The 27,394-nt window shown below is 43.8% G+C and overlaps 3 protein-coding genes across 4 annotated transcripts; 2 read left to right on the top strand and 1 right to left on the bottom strand.

The window, feature by feature from the left end:
* The first annotated feature begins 2 nt into the window (after positions 1 to 2).
* On the top strand, positions 3 to 10,844 carry LOC142962718 (calcium-binding protein 2-like). 2 transcript variants are annotated; one of them, XM_076103342.1, is made up of 7 exons: positions 3 to 90; positions 697 to 1,007; positions 8,838 to 8,868; positions 8,959 to 9,093; positions 9,814 to 9,923; positions 10,574 to 10,721; positions 10,819 to 10,844. In XM_076103342.1, the coding sequence occupies exons 1-7, from the start codon at positions 3 to 5 to the stop codon at positions 10,842 to 10,844; spliced, it is 849 nt and encodes a 282-aa protein (XP_075959457.1). The 2 variants fall into 2 exon arrangements, with proteins under 2 accessions (XP_075959457.1, XP_075959458.1); XM_076103343.1 differs by lacking the exons at positions 3 to 90; positions 697 to 1,007 and adding exons at positions 6,029 to 6,067; positions 6,669 to 6,857.
* A 2,121-nt stretch (positions 10,845 to 12,965) lies between these two features.
* crybb1l1 (crystallin, beta B1, like 1) lies at positions 12,966 to 14,018 on the bottom strand. The gene is made up of 5 exons (XM_076103344.1): positions 13,926 to 14,018; positions 13,704 to 13,822; positions 13,490 to 13,622; positions 13,244 to 13,386; positions 12,966 to 13,137 (listed from the first exon to the last, which is right to left on the bottom strand). Exons 1-5 carry the CDS (start codon positions 14,016 to 14,018, stop codon positions 12,966 to 12,968), a joined length of 660 nt encoding a protein of 219 aa, XP_075959459.1.
* A 1,959-nt stretch (positions 14,019 to 15,977) lies between these two features.
* cryba1l1 (crystallin, beta A1, like 1) lies at positions 15,978 to 17,315 on the top strand. Its single transcript, XM_076103345.1, has 5 exons — positions 15,978 to 16,052; positions 16,172 to 16,290; positions 16,650 to 16,791; positions 16,879 to 17,021; positions 17,168 to 17,315. The coding sequence occupies exons 1-5, from the start codon at positions 15,978 to 15,980 to the stop codon at positions 17,313 to 17,315; spliced, it is 627 nt and encodes a 208-aa protein (XP_075959460.1).
* The last annotated feature ends 10,079 nt before the right edge of the window (positions 17,316 to 27,394 follow it).

The following is a 27,394-nucleotide window of genomic DNA, read 5'->3' as shown; positions in this document are numbered from 1 at the left end:
AGATGTTCATGCTCATTCGAGAGCCGTCCGCTGGAGGAGGCAGTTCAGGAGCGATGAGTGCGCCATCGGAGAAGAGTGCAAAACAGGTGCGTGAATACATGTGTCTGTATACATACATGTATATATATATATATGTGTGTACAGTATGTATGTGTGTTATTTGTGTGAGTAATATTTTCTGTCAAGCTCTCTTTACAAACATCTTCTAATGCTTTTTTATCTGCAATTGTATGTAAAAATAAATGTGATCGAGTTCCACAAAACTCAATTCCAAGATGTGGTAACTTAAATATCATCTTTATCATCATATATAGTGTAATTGATGTAACGGATGTGTTATCTCTCATACCCTATTAAATATTAGATAAATACTATGCAAATGTTAAAACAATATTTGTATATATGTGTATGTATGTTGGTAAAACATGATTCAAATAACACTGTGTGGTGTTATTATTTGCATGTTAAAAGGTAAATAAAGTAGACTACGTTACTCTATCTAGTTGCTTTCTAGAGCAGATGTTAAAGTGCTCCACAACATCAGACAATAGGGCAAACACAGTTTGTCTCTACTCTCTACCATATTTTGCATCTTTGTAAACTACTAAATGCGTCAAAAATTAAGGTGTGAGCATCCGTCTTGATGTAACCATGGTGTGTGAAAGCTTGAACGCAGATTCCATGTTCTGAACTCAGTTCCTCAACCCTCTGCCACCCCTCAGGTGCAGGCCGCCATCAAGAAGAAGCTGGAAAAGCAGAAGAAGCGAAGCAACGGGCAGGGAGGAGGTGATGGAGACCCTCAAACTGCGACACCTCAGCCTCCTCGCCACCGGAAATCCAGTCAGTTCCCCCGGATGATGGCGGCGGCGGCGGCAGCTGAGGACAGCGAGACGCTGGAGGAGGAGCTGGATGAGATGATGGAGAGACCACAGAGGGGAGAGAGGGAGAAAGAGGAGGAGGGGGAGCCTGTCGACCTGCTGCCCATCGTGGACTCTGTGTTTGGACAGGTAAGAGCTGCAGTGTGAGGGTGTGACTCACTACGTCACACCTGTGTGTCTCTGACACTTTTGCCACTCTGCGTGTGTTTCACGCGCTGCATCGGGTTCTCCGGCTGATTGAATGTCTCGCCGCCAGCTTGGTTAAAACTTTAAAATTGAAAGCCTCCTGGAAATGGCGGGAGCAGCAAAGCACGAGGGCTAGAGCTAAGGATGGAGATAGCGTGTGATGGAGAGGATTTAAACTCCTTCACTTAGGGAAACATATAGCGAAAGAGTAATCCGTAACAGATACGGCCATAGTTCTGATGAACACCCAGTATCACATCACATCCCATCACTCACATGGTAAGCAGTGACACATGACACGGCACGCTACCTCTATATGCCATTACAGCATCTGTCAAATAAGTGATGTCAGCGGTGATGCAAGTGAGCCAAAATTAGAGAGACCGGCTTAGTGAGTGGGAGAGAGGAGCATGTTGGCAAAGTCTGGAGAGAAGATTTATCTTTTCTTGGTTTCTCTGTAGGGCGCATCCGGATCCCTGAACCTCACTTTGACAACCGGTGTATTATAGGAAGAGCTTGTGTGTAATAGGCAGCAGATCGTAGACAGCGGGCCACAAATACGGGACTGAAATCAAACAGACGGAGCTTGAAGCGGCTCGTGCAAACTCCTCATCTTCTTAAAGCTCAATTACTCGCATCACAACAATCATCACAGCAACCCCTGAAACTATCCGACTAGCGATGTGTTTAAGGTACATTTTGTTTCTGGTTATTTGCAATCGTTATTTTCCTTTCACACTTTAAGATTTATTGTTTTTTTCTCATGATGATTGATTAATAATAATAATAATAGTAATAATAATAATTCATATTTATATGATATTTATTTTCAGTGTGCTTCCGTTTGTGCTTTCCTGTCTGCTCTATGAGTTCAACGAGGCAAATATAAAAAATAAATTACCAACAAATCAACGTAATTTGGCACATTATAGGTTATAATAATTGCCTTTATACCCCTATAACAATAATAAACAATTTGGGTTCACTGCAGTTATTTGAGTTCATAACTAGTTGTTGATTTCCAGATAATGGTTCATTTACCCCATTACATATCAATTAAAGTTTTTAATTATTGTCGCGGTACATTTCAACCTGTATTTTCCTTGAGTATTTCTATTTTATGCTACTTTATACTTCTACTCCACTCCATTTATTTGACTGCTATATTACTTTTAAGATTAATATTCCAAATCCAAGCATTTGATCAACATGTAAAATATGATCCATTTTTATTGATGACATACTTCACTATGATATAAAGTAGTTAAAACTCACTACAACATTGACAATGCTTCTCACACATTCATGCATCAGTACTGATCATCTAATAACACCGACAGTGTTGCTGATAATCCCTCCGTACTTGTACCTCTGTGAGAGTTTAATGCAGGACTTTAACTTGTAATGGAGTAGTTTTACATCACTGGTTTCTACTTTTACTTCAGTAAAATATCGGAATACTTCTTGATCTCCTCCTTCCTTCCTCCGTCTATTCGTTCTCTTCTAGTCGTTCTCTGATTACAGCTCTCGTTACTAGACACCAGCTGATGCACATCTGACACCAGATCAGTACACGATATGTCTACCTGCTCACACACACTCACACAAGCTCGTGACAAAGGCAGGAGAGAAAAAGAAATCCAACAGAAAGGACACATTACTCGCTCTGGCCGTCGCACACAGACAGCACACATACACAATGCATGGTTAGTGTTAGTGTTAGTGGTACGATCAACCCACAGCTGTGACAAACATCCACAGCTGATACCTGGAGATAAGCAATGGAAAAGTAATCAAAACCCAGGAGCATAAATGTGTGTGCAAACACACACACACACACACACACACACACACACACATACACACACACACACAGGGAGCAACAGCATCCCAGTGGCATGATTTACTGGAATCATCAATATGGGAGGATCGGCCTGGTAATTAATCCGTCTCATGGTATTGGTTGTGTCTTGAGTTATTCATGCTGCCGCTGGTGTCGGTTTTATTAAATCATGAAGGAACTCACTGAAAGTCAAAGTTGATTTGGTTGATGAAGTTGTATTTTGTTGTTTAGAGTTTGACTTTAGCTAATTGTATTGATACTAACAGAAATGGTGTGGGGTTAATAGGTGGTGTATTCTGTGCTGATATGATTGATTGATGTATTTTACTGTAGTTAGGCTTAAATTTACTGACTAAAAGTTAAAAGATTCTGGTCTTTGAGGTGTCAAAGATGTGGTAATGAGATTCACACGTGAGTAGCAAGATGCAGGAAGTATATCCTGATTTTAAAAAAGGAACATGGATGTAAATGAGTTAATTGTTGCACAAAGACGGTAAGTACTTGAAACGTCTCCCAAACAAAGAGCCTCAGGTGAAAACACTCATTTGACTTGAATAAACGTGAGTGTAGGTTTTCCCATATGTACTGGTTTTGGTCTGAGCTCATGTGTTACTTTACACTTCAGATGTCACATTTGAAATTCAGATGTGGCGACCTCCATTACATAACACAGAATTTCGGTTTCACACACAATAAATAAATACGCCTGCTCATGCAGATGCTGTTCACAAGTGCACATGCCACTTTTTTATGCACAGTTTCAAAATCAGACTTTTCTGGAGGAGTTTAAGAACATGATCAGGGTTTGTTTGCATTAGTCCACTATCCGCTTATGTTATTTCTGCTTCCTTTGTTTTCCTATGTGAAATATGTCCATGAAATCTAAATATAAAAGACAGTTATGGCAGCCTTTGTAGATCTGCTTCTTCGTGGCTCGTCAGTGTCACTGGCAGCAAAACATATTGTAGCAGGATGGGAGCAAATGTCATTTATCTCTTACATGAGGATCATATTCTTACGAGGATCAGATACTCATATCTGCATTTATGCCACAATTAGAGTTTTTAAGACCAAACGGTTTCTACTTTAGGACCTTTTCTGGGTAAAGTTTTCATTTACAGTGGGCATTACTCTTAAGCTGCGCATCATTCAGTGATGGCTCAATCCGCCAAGAGATTCTGCTATAAATAGAGCTTGTATTAATACAGTCTCAAGTCTTCACTGCAGCAGCTGTCAGATAAAACGCAGCCGTTAGAACTCACTGCCCTGAAGAGGCCTCTAGCGGTGGCTGCTGGTGCTGCAACAGCATATCAATCAAACTACAAGCTACACCCGTCTGGTTAGAGCTCTTCTCAGGACTGAGTGACTGTGCTTGATTGACATCTTTTATGTTTTAACAAACTCCAATAAGTCAAGATAAGGAAGAAAAAAAAACCTGTGTGAGAGTGCAGGGCTTTTATTTGCAGCAATACAAATACAAATAGATGCGTTCATTGTATAATTGATTGTTAACAAAAACACTGAATTTCAAGAGTCATGAAACTAGACAGAAGTTCTCCACAAAGAATCACACAAATCACCACTTTAAATCAAGTGTTTTCCAGAGAGGTGCTCATAAATTGGAAATAAGTCATTCAGCATGAAGAAAGCATAAAAAAGACTATCTGACTAAGCCCTACTTGTCTTACTTTTTCTATACCCACTGTGCACATTTGTACAACTATTTAGTTCAAGATTGAGTTACAATTTTGGAGAAAGAATATTCAAAGCCAGAATTTGATATCTAATGGGTGAAACACACACACACACACACACACACACACACACACACACACACACACACACACACACAAAGCTGTGTTCTCCATATGGAGTAAGCAGCATGCCAAATCTCCTTTTGGAGAGATTTGTTGCCAGATGCTTATACGAGCTCAGCTGACCACTTAGCATTGCACTCATAAACTCAACTTGTGATTTTAATGCTGTCATCATGTTTAGAGAGCTCTTTGCACCTCAGACTTTGACTCGTGACTCCCCGCACGGTGAAACAGATACTGTGGCTCTCATAAGCCGTCACAGCTCACGTGTAGTTTTTCATTAGTTTAAAGGTTTAGCAAGTTACGAGCTGAGAAACACTTGAGAGTCACAGCTCAGAGGGGAACTTATCTTTTCAGGAATTATGGAGCTAGGATTTGTTTTTTTGACACCTTGTGTTTTTTGAATTTGAATCTCTGATTGGAAGGTTGAGCTTCCAATGAATCAAAATAATTCAAAGAAAATCAATCCCCTAGAGTTTCAGATTTCATGTCCAGTCTCATGTTTAGGACAGAAAAAGGCAAAAATCTAATAATTTTGGTTGCAGCAAATAAACAGGAAATCCTGGTTTTGATATTTTCACTAGAAGGCTAAAACTGCGGCAAGTACTTTATTTCAATAAATTAAGAAGATTCAGTTTCGGTTCAGATTTTACTAACACCCAAATATACTCCATCTCGTCGCCGTCTCCCTATCTCTTTTTTTCTTTTCATCACCCCATCTTACTCTTTAATCTCAAATGGAATGGATTAATCTCCCTCTGTTGACTTCCTCTTAGCTCTCCCTCTAAAACTCCTCGTACTGTAGATGAATTCATTTGAATGCTGGTGCAACATGTGAGACGTGAGAGAGGGAGGAGGGAGAACTGGAAAAGGAAATAGAGCGAGAGGGGGATTAAAAGCAGTGGTCAGTGTGAAGAGAAAGAGACAGCGATGCTGCTGCTGCTGCGAAGAGACACATGAGTGAGCTGCTTCCAGTAGGGAGCTCGGTTTGTTCGGGTTGTTTTGTTTGTTGACATCGTTTTGACTTTGGATCATATAAAGATGGGTGGAGTCCTTCAGCATCGCTCATGTATGGATTAGAGCTGTTTATTGTCTCTTTTGTTTTTATGTCTGTGGTATCTGATGTGACAACCAGCCTGGAACACAAGTTTCTACCAAAGTCAGAGGTTGAACCGGAGCTCTGAGGAGTCCAAAGAGACGGGAGCAGAGAAAGAGAAGAGAAAACAGTCAAATAGGATCATAAAGAGAGAGAGAGAGAGAGAGTGAGAAAGTTTGGTTGGCTGTTGACCAGGGAGGGTTGGGTAATGGGCAACTGCACCAAACCGAAAGACAAAATGAAAAAGGTAAGAGCACTTTGTCTCCTGCACTTGCTAATTGATGCTTTTTTTTGTATCTGTGTAAATTTATAAAAGTTATGTGATTGATTAAGCACTTACTAGCTTCTGAAACTTTCTTCACAACTTGCTTTAATTATTTAATCCGTGGATAATAGTTTTAATAATTGTAAAGCACTTTTTAAAAGGAGGATTGCAGCACTGGTTGTTTGAAACTGCCCAATACAAAATGTTTCCCTTGATGGTAGTAACATTAATACTCACTACGCTATTCATAATTAGTATTACATACACACTGTAGCAGAGTTATACTGCTGACACAAGATGTGAGTAATTAGACCCAACAGTTAGCTCAGTAAGTGTCAGCAGCATTGATACATCAAGAGAATGTCGAGACGGTTTTTCACAGAAAAGATAATAACTGATGAGAGTGGATTGCCCTGAAATAATAAGAAGCTTATGTAATCCAGGCTAACTAAGCGTGACTAGAAAACAGTGGGTCTTAACCTTGTTCCTTGAAATGTATGATTTTGTTTTATGTGTGAAGAAGTCGTTCATGCAGACAGTGTATGACTGAGTGGTGGAATAACAGCCTGGTCTGCCTCTAAAGGGGGTAATGGATGGGCCCCTCAGGGGTAGGCTGAGGGCAGTGGGCCGCGAGGAAGACGAGGATCAGGACGACGTGGAGGAAAACGCGTTCAACGATCCCTTCTGTACGCTGGTCAAGAACTGCAACATGCTGCAGAACATCGTGGGCCCGGCCTGCATCTTCCTTAAACAGGGCTTTACAAAGAAACTCGTATGTAGCAGAACACAAAATGTGTGCACACTGTGGTCCTCACACAACCCCCGGTGCAACTGTTTCCACTCGTGTCGATTCATTTTCATCCCTTCATCGTGGCTGAACACCCCTGCTCTCCACCACACCAGCTGTGTGTGTCATCCCATCACTGGTCTGGGTCAGACGATCAAATCTGCACCGCACGCACTCAGAGGGGTCAATCGTTCATTCAATTCCATGGAAATATATTGACCGACTTAAGAGCTTCCTCTAACATGTGATGAGGCACAGAATGATGGTGAGGTCCAGGCTGAATTTTTACGACCAGGCAAAGGGGGCGACTGCTCCAGAAAAGGCCCTGAATGCTCCATGGTCTGCAAATAGCTTGTTGTAATTTGTGAATAATGCACCACTGAAGCGCAACGTAAACTGAAATGAAAAGGATCATAAAGTGGCTCTTGTCCTCTCTTGTCGAGGGGCTCTGTGTCAACATCTAGTTTCCATCTATACCTCTACCATTTCTTTTGAAATGAGGCATGGGCACGGTGCAGTTTCCTAAATGAATACATGTTGAATTGAATTAGCACAAACCAACTGATGACAGCAAACTTCGGCAAGTACCCGAGTACCTGTCTGAGAGAAGTGGGGCGTCAACTATGGACCCACAGTTAGGCCCCCAGAGAATTTCTGGGCTAACTACACAATACATAAACTAAACTGACCCCAAATTTGATGCTAATGCTAACGTTAGCTGTTGTGGCTATCCCCCGTTCCGTGACCAACAGATAACATTAGCAAGTGCTTATCAGCTACATTACCATCTCAATCCATATATTGTCCTTTATTTGGTTGTTGAGGTAGTCGTCACCGTGTTTCTCGTACAATATTGGGTGTTGAGAAACCAAATCGATATGACATTTCCTCATTTTGGCAGCAGGTTACCTGGAGCTATTCCTGGATGTATGACATCACTTGGAAAAAAAGGATTTCATTGGTCAAACATTTTTCCCCAGGCGTAAATTTGCTGAAATTGGAAGTCGGTTTTAATACATTTTTGGTGCGATTTGTTTTGTAAGAAAAGCCGTAGCTTTTAAAGTAGGAAAGCAACACCTTGAGCATGACAGGATTTTTCCAATCTTTTCTGTTTGTACCAATATGAAACTCTTTGTCAGTGTTTCCCAAGGAGGATGGCTTTGTTGTGTGAGGCTTGAGGGCAACCAAAGAAATTAAAAATGATGCCAGAGGATTTGTGCCATATTGATTTCTCTCTAAAGCTCTTAGCCTAACATCCTCTACACTGAACCACAATTTCCATTGTTTGCTTTTTGTACAGCCGGACTTGCGTGTAAGCTAGAGTGCAATGTACAAGACAGTATATGGATATACTATATGTGTACTTATGCCTTATGTCTGAACAATTAACTGACCAAAGTACCAACTAAACCTCCCAAATCTCATAATCTCCAGATGTTTATTGCCTGGCAACCTCCCATAAATAATGTGGTCACCCCTTGTGATTGATGGTATATGAATTGTCATATATATATATATTAATGCAGTGTACAATTTAATCCATATATTTAGACTCTGCTTTTCATTTGGAGATGCACTGCACTGGCTTTGTCTATTTAATACAGCTTACTGAATAACTAAAGCACATAACACTGAATCACTTCCCTACATTTGCAAATTATGTTTTAGTATAAAAGCCTGACTATAATACACACATCCATGGGCTCAGATTGGAAGCAGTGGGCAGTTTATTACATTTCATACCATCCTGACCGCATAAAACCAAACTCCAATAATCATGTCTCTCATCTTCTGTTTGTGTATCCTTCCTCCCAGTTCAGTTGTTGTCTGAGTGTTTCTACAATCGTGTTGCTTAAAATCTGACTGTGTTTGTATCTCTACTATGCCAAACCAGCTCTCTAAATATTCTCATCATGAGCAGCATGAAGGGAGAAGCTAATGTGCGTCTCTGCTTTCTTTCACTAGGACAGAGAGCTGAGACCAGAGGAGCTTGACGGTGAGGTGATTTCCTCTGTGTTTTTGCTCTACAGCGTGTTAATGTGACAGCTGACTGACTAGTAACAACATGTTTGTTTCTGTAAATCAGAGCTCCGCGAGGCATTTGTGGAGTTTGATAGGAACAAAAAAGGCTACATCAGTCACAAAGACCTGGGGGAGTGTATGAGGACCATGGGATACATGCCGACAGAGATGGAGCTCATCGAACTGAGCCAGCAGATCTGTGAGTGGAACAACGGCCTGAAACATCTGGGAGAACAGAGTAGAGTGAAGTAAAACAGAACAGAATAGACATGGCCCACTCGGATTCCATGTCCCAAGCCTCCCCATGGATGCACAAAAAAAAATTCTACCGTAGGTGGGAGTTGAAGATCTCATGGACAGGAATCTCAGCTATAGGCGTTCCCAGTTCCCCCTCACTAAACATGCTTGAATACGGTGTTTGTTATGGCCAATCCATGACTAGCACAGAAATCCTTCAACAAAGCACCTCTTTGGACAACCGGAAAGGTTGGAAGGAGATATACAATTTTAAAATGTTACTATTCTACATGAAAACCTGTGGAGTGAAACATTTGCGGAATAAGCTAGCACACCATTCACTAGCGTTAGCACTTCTATGCTATACAAGCGGTAACGGTTAATAAAGACCTGGACGGCTTTACAGGAACAATTATGTTCCTTAATTTCATTGTCTCTCGATTGCCAGGTGATTTGACACCTTGGATAAATCTTTGAAATGCATTTTAAAAGATCCTTCTGTTTTTCCAAAAGTCCTAAAATATGAATCCAGGGAGTGCAGTTAGTGACAGTGTGGGCTCCAAGGTAACTGACAGCGTAGCTGGGGCTTAGCAGTTGATTCACAATAGTTTGTCATGCTTTTTAATGAGAGTTGATTAGATTAGAAAGTAGGGCCCTTTTTCATGTAACCCGTTTGTTTCAGGTGGAGGTAAAGTTGACTTTGAGGACTTTGTGGAGCTGATGGGACCCAAGATGCTGGCAGAGACAGCTGACATGATTGGAGTCAAAGAACTACGGGATGCATTCAAAGAGGTCAGGAGATAAATTGTTAATTAAAGCTGTTATTTGTCACTGCAGACATTTTGACTCATCAAACACAGGTGTAACTAATAACATCACATCAAAATAATTATAGGACAACAGTTGGGACAGAAATTACTTTCCCAAAACATTGAGTCACACATGTTTTGTGCTTGATTAAAGAAACTAAAGTTATCAAATGCCAGCAAATCTATCAAGATTCCAGTTAAGTGAGAGTTATTCAGACAGCAAAACAAAATGTAACATGTTCAGACTTTTAAAAAGGGAAGAAAAGTTTACCTTTCAATTTTATTTTGTACAACAGAAACTGATGAAAAGAAATGCAAATTTATGTTCTTGATAATGTAATTTACATAAATGGTTGTTTGTATTGGAGCTTCCAATGTTGTCACTGGTTGACAAACCACTTATGTACATTTTTTCAGCTACTCGAGGGGGTCGAGGGGGCACAATGTGAAGGATTTGATAAAATCCTACTTTGACGCCTTTCGGTGGGGGTATAAAGAATGAGACTGTGGGGGGATGGCAATGCAACTATAGTGAAAATCCCAAAATGTCCCAGTGTTTTGGGTTTGATACTATTAAAACAAAATGTGATTACATTTCGATGTGATTCTTCGTGTCTCTCTCACTGTGTCCAGTTTGACTCTAATGGTGACGGTCAGATCAGTCTAACTGAGCTCCGTGAAGCCATGAAGAAGCTGATGGGAGAACAAGTGACCAACAGAGAGATCAACGAGATCCTCCGAGATGTCGACCTCAACGGAGACGGTCTGGTGGACTTTGAGGGTAAAATATATTATATTTGCATATTGGGATCTGAATGTGAATGTAGGCAACTATACATTCATCCTCATCATCTCACTCCATTGTTTTGTCTTTTCAGAGTTTGTGCGAATGATGTCCCGCTGACCGGCATGTCGGATTGAGATGGACAGACAGACATTATGCATCTTCTGGATTAGAGAACAAACACATTGCAGTGAACACCTTTCATCTGCTCGTAAGAGCACACGTCTAAAATTGTATTTTTGTATCAAATAAAGAAAAATGGAGAAACAATGCTTTGAATAGACAAATACGCAACGATAAAGCTCTTCAACAGCAGTAAAACATATCAAAAGCTGCTGCATAGACAACATTTATGACTTTGTGTTTTTAGATGTATTTTTATATATCATTCTTTGAACTTTGAGTGGAAAATCTTGTTTGTAGAACTGTAAAAATCTTTTTTTTTAATTAAAAGAAATGTACAAAAATTGGATGGATGGACAAATGATTACGTCTATAACATCGACTGTGAAATAGTTTGTTGAATGGTGCAAGAGAGAGGCGTCGTAGCTGAACGTGCACCGTTTGTGCTGAGGTAAAATAAAAGTCAGAAAGCACGCACAAATGTCATATTTTCCCAATATACAAAACTGAAGGTTTTATAATTTCAGTTATATGTCATTGGAATGTTTATATTGAGTAACTTATCCTTTGTGCAGTTCATAAATAATATGTATTAGTATAAAGGAGATGCTTGTCATTGCTCTGCTGTCGGACTGTCGGACTCACGATGGACGGTTAAAAAGGAGGATCAAAATGTATGCAGCAGAATCTGAATAAGTTCTTGAGCTCACCTGTCAGAACGTCTCTCTGTGTGTCTCGTGCACCGTGAAGCCCTCCCTCCATCTGCCCCAGGTTCAATTTATCGGCTCTTTTATTCTTAGTGCATAATATAAATAGTCCGTTCCGCCTCTCTGTCCTACTGCGCTCCTCAAACATTTTTAAGATGAAGACGGCTCTGCAGGGATACGCAACAAAAAGGTCTGACGCAGCTTACTGAAGCTAAAGCTTGCTATGCAAAAGTCACCATTTTAAGCATCTCGTGGTTAACTACACCCAGCATGCCATGCACCTGCTCGTCAGCACGTGGGTGTGTTTGAATCGGGTATTTTGGCTGCTTGCCAGGTGGGGCAGTAAATTAAGGTCGATTCTTTTTACCTGAGCCAATTAAGGTAGGCCTACAATATTGCTGAGTTTGAATCCCAAAATGACGCAATTATTTATCATATTACATGTATTAACTATTTATTATGCTAAACTGCTATTTTACTGTACTATGCCACTTGATTAAGGAGTGTCTCTTTTTTTAATTTGAAAGTAGAAATGAGGCTGAATATCAGCAGAAATGGAGATATGTCCTGTTGTTATTTTACAAAGCCTGTTACACAGCAGGCTCCACAACAATATGTCAGCAGCACCCGTCTGAAACGGCCCTGTTACATAACTTTCACTCTTTTTCGAAACACTGCACTTTTTTTTCTTCTTACAAATATTGTGTGATTTTAGTATTATCTTTTGAAGCTGACTATGCAAAGCTTTCCAAACACCAGTCAGCATGAACATACTATTGTAACATACTGTTGTACAATATTTCCTGAAAGTATCTGAAGAGAAGTGATCAGATTTGTTAATGTTTTGTTCAAACACATTTTCAGTCAGGGGACTTTTCAGTAATAAGAAACAACAACATCATCTTTGAAATCAAGATTTTCCTTTTTATTGAAAACTTGGCCAGGATTCTGTACAGCAGAGAGGGTGTGCAATGCACAGGGGCAAGAAGATGAGGGGCAGGGGGCTCTAGGGACTCAGTTTCCCATGATGCATCATACCCTGAGCCGAGAATCAAATGTGTAAAACAGCAAGAGGTGCCGTGTTCCCTCTTTGGTGTCTCAGAGGACCGTGGAGAGGACTGAAGTGAGGGACTAAAAAAAGGGAGAAAAGGGGGGAAAGCAAAGCTCATCCCATTGGGGAGAAAGAGAAAAGATGAGACAGAGAGGAATGGAGGGTGGTCCAGCTGGTGTTTCCACTGAGGTGATGTCTCCAATCAGGGACAGATCTAGATCCTCACCCTTCCCCTCACTGCGTTAGATCATAGACCGTTTAAGGTACTGAGGTAAGGCCTCAGACATCTCTCCCCCTTTCCCTCTTCCTCCGCCCCTCTCCCTCACTTCCGCTCTGTCTCTTTCTCTCCTTCCCTAAGCCTCACTTGCTGGCCATGGTGTAGCAGCCCTGTTGGTGCCACTGCATGTCACGGATACGCCTCACGGACTGGAACTGAGGATGGCGGGCGCCAAACTCGTTGAAGTGCCTGAAGTCGCCCTTCTCTAGCAGGTACTGGCTTCCACGGTATCCAGGGAACTGGTATCCCACCCAGCTGGAGAAAAAAAATCAAGGAAACATGTCAGTACAGGATTTGCTTTTTGTCGATTTTTGATGTCTTTCAGCTCCATCAGTGACACCTGCAAACACTGCACACTCACGTTCCACAGCTGACAATGATGCTGCCCACTCTGTCGGTGAAGCCGTAGGAGAACAGGCTGGGAACGTCGTCATCCATGATCTCCATCTTGCGGCCCTTGAACTCTCCAACCTCATACAGGCAGATCTTGTGCTTCTCGGGGTCCTGGAGGAGAGAAAACCAGGGAGAAACACCAGTTTAGCAGGCAGTCAAAAAGCAAAAGAGGAAGGGAAACTTGAGAGTATGTCTTTTCTTTTTCTCTTCTTACCATTTTGACGGGCCTGAAGGACAGCAGGTAGTCGTTCTTCTGGCAGTTGCTCCAGGAGTCCCAGCGAGGATACTCTCCCTTCTCCAGGATGTACATCTCACCGCAGAAGTTCATCTGCTCGAAGCCCACGAAGCTGCAGATGAAACAGTATTATGAAGTGCCCATGCAAAGATGAGTGTTTTGAATTTATAGATATATATATTTTGAGACTTACGGTCCACACTCAACACGCAGGGAGCGCACGCGGTCCATGCCCATCTCACACACATTCATGCACTCGTTGCTGATCTCGATCATGCGACCCTGGAAGTTCTCCTGGTCGAACACGCACATCTGGAGGGGACAGATGCACACAGATGAGTCAGTACAACCACAGTGAAGGTCTGTGATATGATAAACTGAATACATCTCAATATCTCATATGAGAGACACCCACCTTGTAGGCCATAATTCCCATCTCAGACTTCTTGCCCTGAGCAGCCTTCCCATCGGTCTGGGAAGAAGTCTTGGACTTATCTCCACTGGACATGATTGCTGTGTGGAAAGAGAGGTAAAACAAACAGAAAAACAGTGAGAAAGGATACGTTGATGAAACAAATCTATCCTGTTTTCACTCTGTAACAGTATCAAGATAGAGGAAAGAGTAGAAATGCAAAAAATCTGACAGACACAGAATAACCTGTATATTTTAGTCTAATGCCTATTTGTCTACACACACATGTAGGTATACAGTGTATGTGAGTGTACCTTACCTGTATGTGTGTATGATGCCTAGGACAAGCCTCACTCTAAGTGTGTGCGGCTCGAAGGGCGCCCTCCCCTTTTATACGCTGGCGCTCATAGGAGAGGGATTATGGGGAGAGAAACAAACCTGCTGAGGTCAGAGACACGAGACAAAAGAAACCCCACATCATCAGAGAGGGACGGCCAGGGAGGAGGGGCGGAGGCAGAGGACTGACAGAAGCATGGAGACCAGACTGAGGACCAGTTACTAACTGAACTAATGAAACACAAGTTGATGTTTCTGCCATCAACTCTTACAGGTAAATGATGTACCCTAAATCAGAATAGTTTAGATTTTTATTTCAGTTTCTTTATTCTCCTTTCAACATACCAATCCACTTATTCAAAGCATAAACCAGTCTATTTTGACAGGCTTGATTTCATACAGTGACATGCATTATTTGATTGATTCATATAAGGTTGCAACCAATTAATTCAATATAAATGTTCTAGGCTACATGTTTCCATATGAAGTCAGTGAGTATAACAGTCATGTGAGATACATAAATCAGAATGAAATGAAAGGAAACTTTTCATCTGGAAGACCCATGAGGCATAAGAGCCACGTTTTATAGGAGAGGATGTTTGCAGCCAAACATAATCTGAGGTGATGTTTGATTGATAAATGAGGATGTGACTGCAGGGGAACCTTCATCACAACTGTTGCATTCAGTGCACACACATATAATGTGAGTTCCTTTGGAAACCATTGATTTAGCTAAAACACACATCTGTGTGCACGCAAGTGTACCTGCACCCTTGAAGGGTCCTTTGGCTAGAATGAGATGTAGTTGTGTGAACATTACTAAAATGACACTCATAGTTCTCTAACCTTTCTATACACGTATTCAGATCCACCCAATTATCTTCTCCTCTGTCCCCCCCAGCGGTGCCCCTCTGCTCCGCCGTTATTAATCCCCACATTCTCCACCCCGATCCCGGCCCTTTGTGCCTGGGCACGCGCTGGACTGCTGACCGGGGTCTGAACATACCGGAGCGCCTTTGTTTCGCAGCACCAGCAGCACTATGGGATCTGCTGAGCTGGCCCCCGCAGCGGGACAACAGCATCCAACGGCAACGCAGCCAATCCGGGTGCGCGCCTCGCTGACGCTGTGCCATCATGATGGGCGGTGTGCATAGGTCGAGTCAGAGCCATGGACGCGCACCGGGAATGCGCGCCCCTCGACCGCCGGTATAAAACTGAAGCGCCAGGTTCCGTCAAAGCTTTACGCGAGGCAAGCTGTAGGCGTGTACCACTTTTCGAGCTCTTCCAATAAAGTACCAATCTAGGTAAGGACTCATCTCTGCTCTCAACACAGCTCAGGGTCAGACAGACAGGTGCACACCAGGTGCTTCACACTGAAAACCAAAAGCACTTTCTGAAACACCCGCACAACATCTTTATTGTCATCAGAATTTGATACTTCTGATTTTTAAAAATTCTTTGAAAAAGTAGATTACTGTTTTTGGCCTCCAGATGTTTTGTGAGTTGTAGCTGCATTGCCTGAACGTTTCAAAGAGATTTGTGGTGGAAATTGAACACCACCATGTTTTTACACTAAGAAAAACATGCCAACATTTATTTACATTGTTTATGCTCTACATTAGGTTTCTCCAACAGCTCCCCCCATATCGTCTTGCCTTCTGTTGGGCCCTTTGGGTGACTTCATTTTTCTTTGTCCTCATTTGAACATCAGGAGTAAAGATGTACAGAACTACAAGGTCCCCAATGATGCAGCCGCTGGTCAACTCAGGAATGGGCATGGCTCCTTTCTTCAAGGTAAACACACTCATTTGAGCACAAATTGTAGGATTCTGCTCAATACTGAAATGTAAAAGGAGGATAAACTATTTACAACCTTGTTGCCAACTGCAATCCTTCCCCTGCTCCTCCCTCAGGTGACCGTGTTCGAGCAGGAGCATTTCCAGGGCAAGTGCCTGGAGTTCACCTCTGAGTGTTGCAACATTCAGGATTGTGGACTGGACAACATCCGCTCCATCAGGGTGGAGAGCGGAGCGTAAGTGTCTTAAACTTTTCCTCTGGTGAAAACAAGACAAAAATGAGTCTCTGACTGGTAATGATATACAGCGATGGGGTGAATCAAGGAGAACAATTATCCCCGCTGTTTCCCCTCGATACATTTATCCCAAACAAGAAGAGGAGATGAAGAGGATTCATGTGGGAAGCTTTAGGCACTGAGACAATTAAATAGTTGACTGTGCATGTCTTTATACTGTTGCTCTTAAGCCTGGTAGAAAATGAGATTTGATCATTTTCCAAAACCCATTTTGGAGACAAAATCATTTCTTTCAAGTGTTCGATCACAGAAATAAACATCATGCAGTAAAGTGATGTACTCTCTGTCTCTCTGAAAAGCTGGGTGGGCTTTGAGCACCATGACTTCCAGGGCCAGCAGTTCATCCTGGAGAGAGGCGAGTACCCCCACTGGGACGCTTACAGCGGCTCCCTCTCCTACCACGTGGAGCGCCTCATGTCTCTGCGCCCCATCTACTGCGCCGTGAGTACATCCCGTCTCTCTCAGTGTTCAGGAGGCAATCGACAAGAGTGTCCAAAACCAAACTGTTGCTTTTTTTCCTCCCCGCAGTCCCACCAGAGCAGTCGCATGGTCATCTTTGAGAAGGAGAACTTCATGGGCCGCAGTGTGGAGGTCTGTGACGACTACCCTTCTCTGCAGGCCATGGGCTGGATGATGGCTGAAGTCGGCTCCATGCACGTGCAGTGCGGCGCGTAAGTTACTGTGAATGTGATTGCGTGAAAAAGCTCTGATAATAAGATGCATCCGCTACTTTCCAGGTGATTTAGGCTTGAATATAAATTTTAAATCCGGTTCACTCTTAAAAAGTCCAACTGACCTTCGTTTCCTTCCCCCGCAGCTTCGTGTGCTACCAGCACCCCGGCTACAGGGGCCAGCAGTACATCATGGAGTGTGAGAGACACAGCGGAGACTACCAGCACTGGAGGAACTGGGGGTCCCACTGTCAGACCCCCCAGATCCAGTCCATCAGGCGCATCCAGCACTGAGAGGGACACAGGCTGAGACTGAGACAGCAGCTCCCCTCGACCCCTCCTCCCCCCCCCCCCCTCATAACCCCTTCCTCTATTTCCTTCTTCCTCTCTTCAATCCTTTCCTTCCTCTCGACTTGAGCCGCAACAGCCGCCCCAACACCACTACTGATTCACAGCCGCTGCCAGAGTGCGATAAGAGACAATATCGCACTGTTAAAGCACAGGGAAGCATACGCTCCACTCACACACACGCCGACATAACCCGACACTCACACACACAGTGTCTTATTATTTGGTTTAGAGGTTTCCACACACTCGCACACAAACACACACCTGCGCTGTACTCCTCACCTGAGCTGAGCGATTCCTCAGCGAGCTGGAACCAAACAAGAGGGGAGATGAAGCTCCAACATGGCGCCCAGGAGAACCTCTGCGCTGTGGTGCAGCTCAGATGTGTGAGGATGTTGTGTGTAGGAGGTTGATCCACAGGTTGAAAACTAATAAACTCATTTTCACTTCATGCACTCTGGTTTTATTATGACGAATAAAGTGGGCTTCAAATCACAGAGAGCAGCGGGTTTAATTGGGAAAGTTTTAACAGTGGGAAAAAGTATCAAAATGTTTAAAGACATTTCTGCAGGTGTAGTTTGATAAGTTTCTATCGATGTTTTTGACATTTTGTCCAATAATGAATCCCAGTCAAACAAACTTCTTACAGCCGCCTTTCATCTTAGGGGTTAAGTGGTCCTAATGTGTTAAAGCCTGTAAATGTAGACACTTTATTATCTGTATTTAAAACTGATTTAATGTGCTAAATTAGGCAGGCGACATATTGTAAAGGAAGGTAGAACTAAGGGGGGGGGGGATAAGGGAGAAAACAGGTTATTTTACTTTCAGTTATTCATCTCAAAGACATACAGTATGTTCACTGACACGGTGGCTGAATGAAGTGCAACTTCAGTAAAAACAGGCCGAACATGGAACATGAAGAAAATGTCTTCTCCACTCTGACACATTTATCAACTACAATCATCTCCTGAATGCCTCCAGCAACCAGTCAAGCTGTCACAAACGTTGTCACTTCATCATTTTATCCTCGTAGACATTTGTGTGAAATTGTCATAATTTGCATATGAAGTCTTAAGTTATGGCTAAAAACACGTTTTGTGAGTTCACAGTGACCTTTGACCACCAAATTCTAATCAGTTTGTGAGTCCAACGTTTCCCTTCATGCTTTCATGGTATCACGCTAGAATGGAGCGAACATACGGAGGAACAACCACAAAACACAACGCCTCGGACCTCGGTTATCACCGCTTCATAAAACTGACAAATACGCCGACGATGTGTATTTTAGTTGTAACGCTGACTGTGTGATCCCAGTATTATTGGATGTGTGTGTATTTGAAAGAACAGAGCTGCTGCAGGAAGTAGAGAGGATTTGTTTATTGAGGAAATCCTTGGACTCAAACGTGCCGCGAGGAACATTAACAAACATAACCTGAGAGTAAAACATTTACAAACTGTGGCTGAACAGAGGACGACATTATTAATCATATTTACAACTAAAACAGTCAAAGTTACAACTAACGGTGCATGAACATGATTTTTCTTTTTCTTCTTTCTAAACTGTTCGGTTGGTTTTGTTTTCAACACTCGACAGTTAAAACAAACTTTGCTGAAAATATCTGCTCAACAATAGTTAGTGACAGCTTTTTACATAAAATCAACGGCTAAATATCTTTAAAGTACAAAGAAATGAACGATCCCCGTCACGTCGGACAGTTTTCCAATGATCGTCTGTGAACTGAGGAGCTGAAACTCAAACGCTGCGTATAAACCACAGTGATGTTCGCTTGTTGCTGATGAAAGCTTCTTTCTGCATTATGATGCACGTCTTATCAACCTAAACAAACAGCTAACATGTTGCTCACACCTCTTCTCTTCCTGAACTTTGGTGGAATCATGTGATTGTCAGTGTTTGAACACAATAAAAACATTTACGCTGATATCACATTGTCTTTAACTCACAGCTACATGAACGTTTCCTGAAAAAATAACATGAACTGAAGACGACGAGTAGAAAATGTCACAGGTGCTGATGTAAGAGCACCTCTGTCTTATTATTTCTGTTCACAAGCTCACCTTTACTCACCGTTGCGAAGACCGCAGATAAAGCGTAGCCTGTCTTTTCTCCGACAACATCAATGTCCTCGTCTCCGTCCTCCTCTTCACCTTCTGAAGACTCAGTCCAGCTGATGATCACCGGCTCGGGGGCGGGACTGGAGCCGCCGATCACATCAACGTCCTCGTCTTTGTCCTCCTCTTCACCTTCTGAAGACTCAGTCCAGCTGGGGATCACCGGCTCGGGGGCGGGACTGGAGCCGCCGATCACATTAACGTCCTCGTCTTTGTCCTCTTCCCAGCTTCCTGTCGACCGCAGATGGAAGTCCTTTGCCGAGAGTGAAGACGGTGAAACAGCAGTCACAAAATCTGACAGAGTCGACGCTCTGCTGCTCTGGCAGCGGTCCCCTTCAGGGTCTCCGTCCACCTCGGTTACCTCCATCTCCTCAGCTCGTCTTGTCACCTCCTCTGACTTGGCTCCCCTCTTCGTAGCTCCCTCTGCTTCTTCTTCGTGTCTCTCTTGATGTTTCTCTAGTTGTTCGTCTGAGCCCCGGGGCTCCACAGGCTGCGGCTGGATTGGTGGCGTTGAACTCTCAGCGTTAGATAAACTGAGAAGTTGCACTTCTTTACTGGGCTCGTCTCGACTGTAGTTTGGTCGGCCTTCTGAGGGACGACGTTTAATCCGAAGTGGCTCCTCAAGAAAGGGCGAACTGTCCTGTAAAACAAATGAACCTTACTAAAATACACAGACAAATACAAAAAGAGAACTCATGCTCGGTGGTGCTTTGAGCTAAAGGCTAACGCCATCATGCTAACATGCCACAATGACAATTCTAACATGCTGACGTGAAGCAGGTATACTGTTCACCATGTTCAGCATGGAACATAATTCATTTTACAGATATTTGGTCGCACATCTAAGTATTGGACAAAGTCAAGTTTTGACCTGAAGATGACGCTATTACAAGTTAAAGGATCACAAAAACACGGTGCCTCTTTCTTTAAAGAACAGATGTTTGGAAGACACGTATACCTAAATAGGGCCTTGGATCTTGTAAAAAAAAAAAGGTCAAAGCTCACCCTGACATGTGCGTCTGTGAACCTACTCCTGATTGGGTACTTCTTTGTGCTCAGGGAGTCCCGTGGGTGTTTCACTGATGATGAGCTGCTCTTTGCTTTTGCAGGACTCTGAAGAACACAAACACACAGAGAAACCATTTGATACGTCTTCATTCAGTGGCTGTTACAGTCCCGAGGTATTAATAGCAGCCAGACTTTGCTCGACAGCAGACATCATCAGAAGCTTTAGTGGAGACTCGTTAGAAAGGTTTGTCACCTGGACTTCCACACAGCTGTGTTTCTGCAGCATAACTCTGGCTGGCAGCTGGTCACTCCTCTCCAGTTCCACCACAGGCCTCTGCTGCAGCTGCTCGTCTCTCTTTGCGTCACTCGATGACACCGGCTTCCTCCCCCTCACCCTCTTTTTCTCCAGTGAGAACAGATACTCATTTTTTCTTCCCCTCTTCCGTTGTTTGGCTGGTGCTTCCTCTGTGTTTTTGGGAGGAGCGGCGGGGAGAGCAGGAGTCTTGCAGGGCTGTGAACCTCTCGGCGTTTTTTCCGCTTCATCCCTCTGATGCAGTTCCGTTATTTGAGAGCATCCGTTCGTCTTGCTCTTTCTGTACTTGCTCAGGCCGGTGTAAGGCTGGCTTGCCTCTGAGCGGCTCTGACCACCCGTCTCCACCTCTTCCCTCGCAGTGCAGCAGTCAACATCCTGCTCAAAGGACTGGAGGAAGTGGTCCAGCATCTCATTCAGCTCACCCTCGCATTGCTGCTGCAGAGCGGGCGGCTCACGGTGGGAGCTGACATCTCCTCTTGCTTTAGCAACAACCTGCGTGCACCCGTGAAAAGCTGGACTTGCTTCCAGGAGGCCACTGGTGCGGTCACGGTGTTTGTTTTGGACTAACGTATCGCCACAGGAGGCGTAACTGCTGCTCCCTGTTGGGAGAGGAGGCCGAGAATGTGGAGCACTGTTGTTGTTATTCGGTAGAATGTCGAGGCCCATCATCACTTCCTCCAGTAGACGATCAAAGTGTTCGGGCTGTTCCTCGTGAGGTGGAGGAGCAGGAGGAGGGAGGGAGGTGCTGAGGAGGAAGGGCGATGCTGGAGGCACGTAGGAGGCTGCAGGTGACGGAGAAGGTTGGAGGGAGGGGCTGAGGGCAGATAAGGTCTGGACGTTGTAGAATCGTATGTGAGGGGAAGGAAAGGAAACGGGTGCTGTAGGTTTGGCCCTCGCCCTGCCAACAGGAAGACCGTCCTGTAACTGTGGAGAAAAGAGTATCAATTACTTAAATGATTTATTAAATCAAATCACTGAGCAGAGTTATTGTCCTCAGTGATTGGTCAGAGCCCTGTTCATCTTAATGAACCAATCAGAGAGCTGGACTCAGTATCTCTTCTAACCAATGGATCGGTTGCAGAGGCACCAACTTCTCAAAGCGTTCACTTGATAGATCAGACGTGGAGTGTCCTGATGACCAAGTATTATAACCGTCATATTTAAATATGAAATATTGATATAATGTTAATAATACACATATGATAATATTGTGGAATTTTCCCAGCGACTCTAAAACCACAAATACACAACTGCCATGTTGTTTACCTTTAAGTACAACAACATGGTGGAGGGCAAAACCAAGTTTCTATTATGATTACTTTTTTTTTAATCAATAATACCATCACAGATGTTCTTACTATCCCAAACCTGGATTATACCTCCACTGTTGTTTCTAAATAAAAATGCTCTTAACGTGTTTGATTGAGACTGGTGAGTCTATAGATTGGACTTTATTTTCATATTTAGTTTATGTTGTTTAGTGTCATGTTTGGATGTTTAGTCAACCCTCTCACCTGGTTAGACTGCTGCGTGTTAGCTCGTCCTCCCACACTGTAGGGCAGCGCGTCTCCACTCGGGCTGAACTCCCACACTTTGCCTCGCCCTCTTCTCCTCTGACTGCTCTTCGTGGATCTCAGAAGCTCTCTGGTCTTCAGGTGCAGCTTCCTGCCTACGGCTCCTCCCCCCTGACCCGCTCTGGACGGCCCCCACCTCTGCAGGAACAACTTCTGCAGCCTGCTCACCCCCACCTCCTGAACATCCACCATCTGCGTCAACCCTCCTCTCCCTCTCCCTCTCCCTCCCGTTCTTGCTCGTGGTCTCCTGGCTCTTTTCTCACCCGTCCCAGCTCTCCTGGCTCCTCCCACTCCTGCACCCTGCCTCGCTCGCCCCCTGCCAAAACCCTCCCCCTTATCCGGGTTCAGGAAGTAGCTGATGTATCCTGGGATGTTGCCTTGAAACCGCTCTAACCGCTCGTCCCCCCATTCTTCAACTGCTGTGACATCCCTGACAGGACCTGTGGTCACACAGCTGGAGAAAGGAAGCAGGGGTGGGGGGGCGAAGGTCTGTCCAGCTGCTGTGGATCCTTGCATGGAGACCGTGAGAGCAGATGAAGGTTGGTGTATTTGGTTTTCATCTGGTGGGTAGACGAAGGATATGGGGATGTAGGGGATTTGAGGGGGAGCAAGATGGGCGTCGGTCTGTCCTAAACCCTGGAGAGCGGTCATGTCGATGGTCTCAAAGGAGGCTGCTGGGTGAGGAGGAGGACCTGAATGTACTTGCAGCTGCTCTGTCTGAGTCCATGTGTCTTTCTTACCGTCTGACGGCGTCTCTCTCCACAGGAAGGGGCTCCCATCCGTCACTTCTCTCCTCCACCTCCCCGGGCTCCCTTCATTCTCCTCAGGCATCAGTGGCTCCGTCTGCACTCCTACCTCCGTGCGCCAGCTCACCTCCTCATTTCTGTCCTCGCCATCTCTTTTCGTGACCTCCACCAGCCCGTGGATGCCCAGCTTGGCTGCAGCGGTAATAGCCTCTTGCTTCTCCTTCTCCCCCTCCCCGGCCATCTCTCCACAGTACAGCAGTCTGACCATGTGGAGCAGGGTGCAGGCGCCGAGAGCCCGAAACTCCAACAGACGGCTCTGTCCCGCAGGGGGCGGCGGCGAGGAGGACAGAGCCGAGGAGATGTGGGGGCTGATGGCCGAGAGAATACAACTGTGTGCCGGCACTGATACACCTGGAGGAGGGGGAAGATGTCGGTAATGATGATGGCTTCCACAAGCACATGAAACAAGAACACGACAGTGTCAATAATGCTGATTAAGATGATGATGTTTGTGGGAGTGTGTTCATACCGTCTGTCTCGAGCAGAGTGTCACAGAACTGGCTGCACTGCTGCTGTCTCTGCAGCTCAGCGAGGAGCAGGGCTTCAAACCCCGGTTTCTGGTAGCACCACATCTCCCCATCAACTTCAGAGGAGCATCACAGTGACGATGAATTAATGAAGACGGTGAAGAAAGTTTGCCAAATATGGTTGCAAATATGTCTTTCCACACGACTGTGACTGCTTGAATAAGAGATGTAACACGAGTTCATACACTTATTTATACTAGTACCCTTTTGTGAAACACAGGTTGGACTTAAATCAAATAGTATTCAATACAAACATCAGTCCATCTGTATATGAAATAACAAAAGCTTCACACTCAGCACATTTCTAACTCTTGCTCTGTGTTGATCTGATGTTATGAGTCGGATCTTGTCTGTTTTGCTGTTGGAGTACTTTATACTTAAAGCACAAGTTACAGTGAGATGCATTAAACTAATCATAAATCATATCGTAAATTAAGGTTGGGATTTTTATTTATATATATGAATAATGAAATTACTCGTTAGAACTGTAGCTATATTTTAATCCTAAATTCTTGTCTTGGACAGTATTACATTTTGCATATTTAATCAAACATTTAGTGCACTGACATCAAAAACTCGTGCATTAAATAGAAGTTAACGCTAATCTGCGCACCTGTAGGTTAGCATCACTGCTGACAGCTAGCAGCCAGCTAACTGTGCACAACACACCCGCCCGGAGTAGGGAGGAGTAAACTAGTCACCTGTTAGTTAACATGCATTAACATTTAGATTATTGACTTTAACTAAACTTCCGAGAACAACCTGAGCAGTTTGAACTACTTTCTCTCGGCTGGCTGTAGCGGTGTTACACATAAACGCGGGCAGGTGACAAGACATCGGCTTCACTCACCGTCTCAAAGCTCCTTATAAATCCGTTCCTACGTCAAAGAAACAACATTGGGTTGTGTTAAAAGTGATGTGTATCAAAGTGGGATCAACAGACAGTATATTATTTTAGTTTTTAGTTGTTTTCTTCTGCCCGTTTTTGGGAGGAGGTCATCCACAGGTCAGCGTGGTCGTCAAGGGGCAGCGGTACACTGTCGTGTATCGCTCCGCCACCAGGGGGCGGGCCTGTCTCCGCACGGCCAACGGTCAGGTACCACAGTCAAAGAGTAAAGACACAACATTAAACACGAGATAGTTCACTTCTGCTACTTCCCTTTTCGCCTTCATTTAATCAAGTACTGTACTTACAATTTTGAGGTGATCTTTTCCAATTTATGCTACTTTACACTTCTTCTACACTCCAGTTTAGTGGCAAATATTGTACTTTTTACATCTCCACTACAATTACTTAAAATAATTGTCGTGAAGATTTAGTCACTAGTTACTTTACAAATCTATATTATTAATACAAAATACAAATCAACTAATGCATTGTGGCATATTATTATATGTTAAAATGTAAAAATGTAATTAAAAGTATCCCCATCTTTACCTGCAGCAACATTAAAGTGATTTACACAATAATTGGGACATTTTGGACAATGATAGTGGCTTTGACTTTTGCTACTTTAAGAAAAGTTAAAAAGCAATAAACACCATTGCTGAACTCTGTATACTCAGTATTAACCATGACTTGGTCTGGTGTATCATACTGTGGCTAATGTTTTGGTATATATTTCAGTGTAACTGGGACTTCGGTGGTGTGTTGACTTATCTTGTGCTACATTACATTTAATATTTAACATTAACCCTCACTTGTCACTGTAACTGCTGTTCAGCAAAAGTAAATTACTCTTTTCGTTTCTATGGTGGAGTGTGGCGAAGCACTATAAATGGCACATTACTGTGGCTGAATACACTCTATACTGAGACACGGAGACATAATAAAACATTATAATGTGTTAATTGTCCACCTGTATGTTGTCTTGTACACAGCTACCAAGCTGCCCGTCAACACCCGGCCTCTGTTTGAGTATTAGTGTAAACATATATGATACAGTGTTACAGGCATCCTAACGCGTTATATAATGTGCCAGTCTACCTGTGAGAGATGACAAATGGTTTCTACATTATAGTACACCAAACAAATGATGTCTTTAAAGTAGCTTATAGTAGTTTATATGCGACAAACAGTCCTGTGCAAAATGACCTCTGAAGTCCAGCTGAAGCTTATACGAGGTTTCACCAAATCAAGTTGGTAACTTCCAAAGTTAAAGTCTGTATAATACAACGTTCCCTCTGTTTGCTAGCTGAGCTATGGTGGAGCGATAGTCACAACAGCAGGAATTTTGTACAGAGAAGACCTTAACTTTACAAGATTCCCTTCATTTGTCCACCAGACTGCTAAAGCTCCTATTAGCTTCAGGAGAATAGTGTTTACTCACAGCCACTGCTCCAGACTGTACGTACCAGGCAGCCACACGTTCTAATTAAAACATTACTACAGAGACAAACTACATTAATAAATTGCAGCACGGTCAAATTGAAAAGGTCGTTACATGATCATGGCCCAGGTGAAAAACACAGGACGACACTGATTGATTCAAGTTGCTCTTGATTTAAGAAGCACCTGATGCAGCCATGCTGATGGAAAATGTTCAACCAGTCTACGTTGGTGTTTTTCAACCCGTAACATAACTAGTCCTGGGTTAAAAAGGACAGGAAGGTTAACATATACAGCACCACACATACAACCAATAATAAATTACTCATAAAGAAAGTCAAAGTATCAGTCGGTGTGCTTTTAATAGCACTGAAACCTGGTGTAATCCCCGATGAGTCCTTGTTGCTCGTATCCAAAGTAAAAAGAAACATTTCCTCCAGTTCACATTGTCTCGTTGTCTCTGTGCAGTTCAGAGAGGACTTGCTCAAAGGACGAGGAGGGGACCGGACTGAAAAACGGGGAAGGCGTCGGAGAATCCTTTTGGTTCGCAGCGGGCCTCGGCCAGCGCTCGTTGAACTTGACAAAGAAGTGCGGGTCCTTGAAGGGCCCCCCGAAGATGATGGCCTGCATCAGGTAGACGAGGACCACGACCATGAAGCTGATGAGGAAGAAGGGGATGAAGGGCCTGAGGTGGTCCCAGGCCACCAAGACTCCGTAGCTCAAGTCGCTGAACCCGTCCTGCTTGCCGGTGTGGGAGGTGTGGCGGGTGGACTCCGAGGCTGGAGTGTGATCGGGGGGCTCGTCATCTGAGTTTGAAGAGGACGGACTAGGGACAGCGAGGGAATCCATGAGTCACAAGTACAGACTGAGCAGTTCCTTTGCTCTTAAACGGATCCGTTTGGACTCATTTTCCTCCACAAATCAGCTCCTGGGATGATAGAGAGGAAAGCTTTAGGCCTCACATAATCTCCCAGTGGCGTGGTTCCCCACTGACCCGGTGCTGTCCCGAAAGTGGACTCGCTGTGCTGAATTCCACCCAACAATAATTCCTCACCGAGCATGTGTTATATTCCTTTGGTCTTTTCCAGTTTCACCCCCCCCACAGATCTTGGGCGCTGGAGTCAAATGTTGCTGCTTCTATTTGAGCTTGAGAGAGAAATTGAGAGGAAAATGAAGAACAGCGGTGGAGCCTTAAATAGATATGACTCCAAATGACAGGACACGGGGAGGGAGGGAGGGAGGACCTGCTGCGTTTGGTGGGCTCAAATTTAAGGAAGGGTGCGTGCATGTGTGTGTTACAAACATTACACACATTCAGTGACTAACACAGACACACAC

The sequence above is a fragment of the Anarhichas minor genome, unplaced genomic scaffold (genome assembly GCF_050575085.1).
Source record: "Anarhichas minor isolate MPS153535 unplaced genomic scaffold, ASM5057508v1 ptg000028l, whole genome shotgun sequence".
NCBI classification, from domain to species: domain Eukaryota; kingdom Metazoa; phylum Chordata; class Actinopteri; order Perciformes; family Anarhichadidae; genus Anarhichas; species Anarhichas minor.
This window is presented reverse-complemented; position numbering and strand designations above follow the sequence as displayed.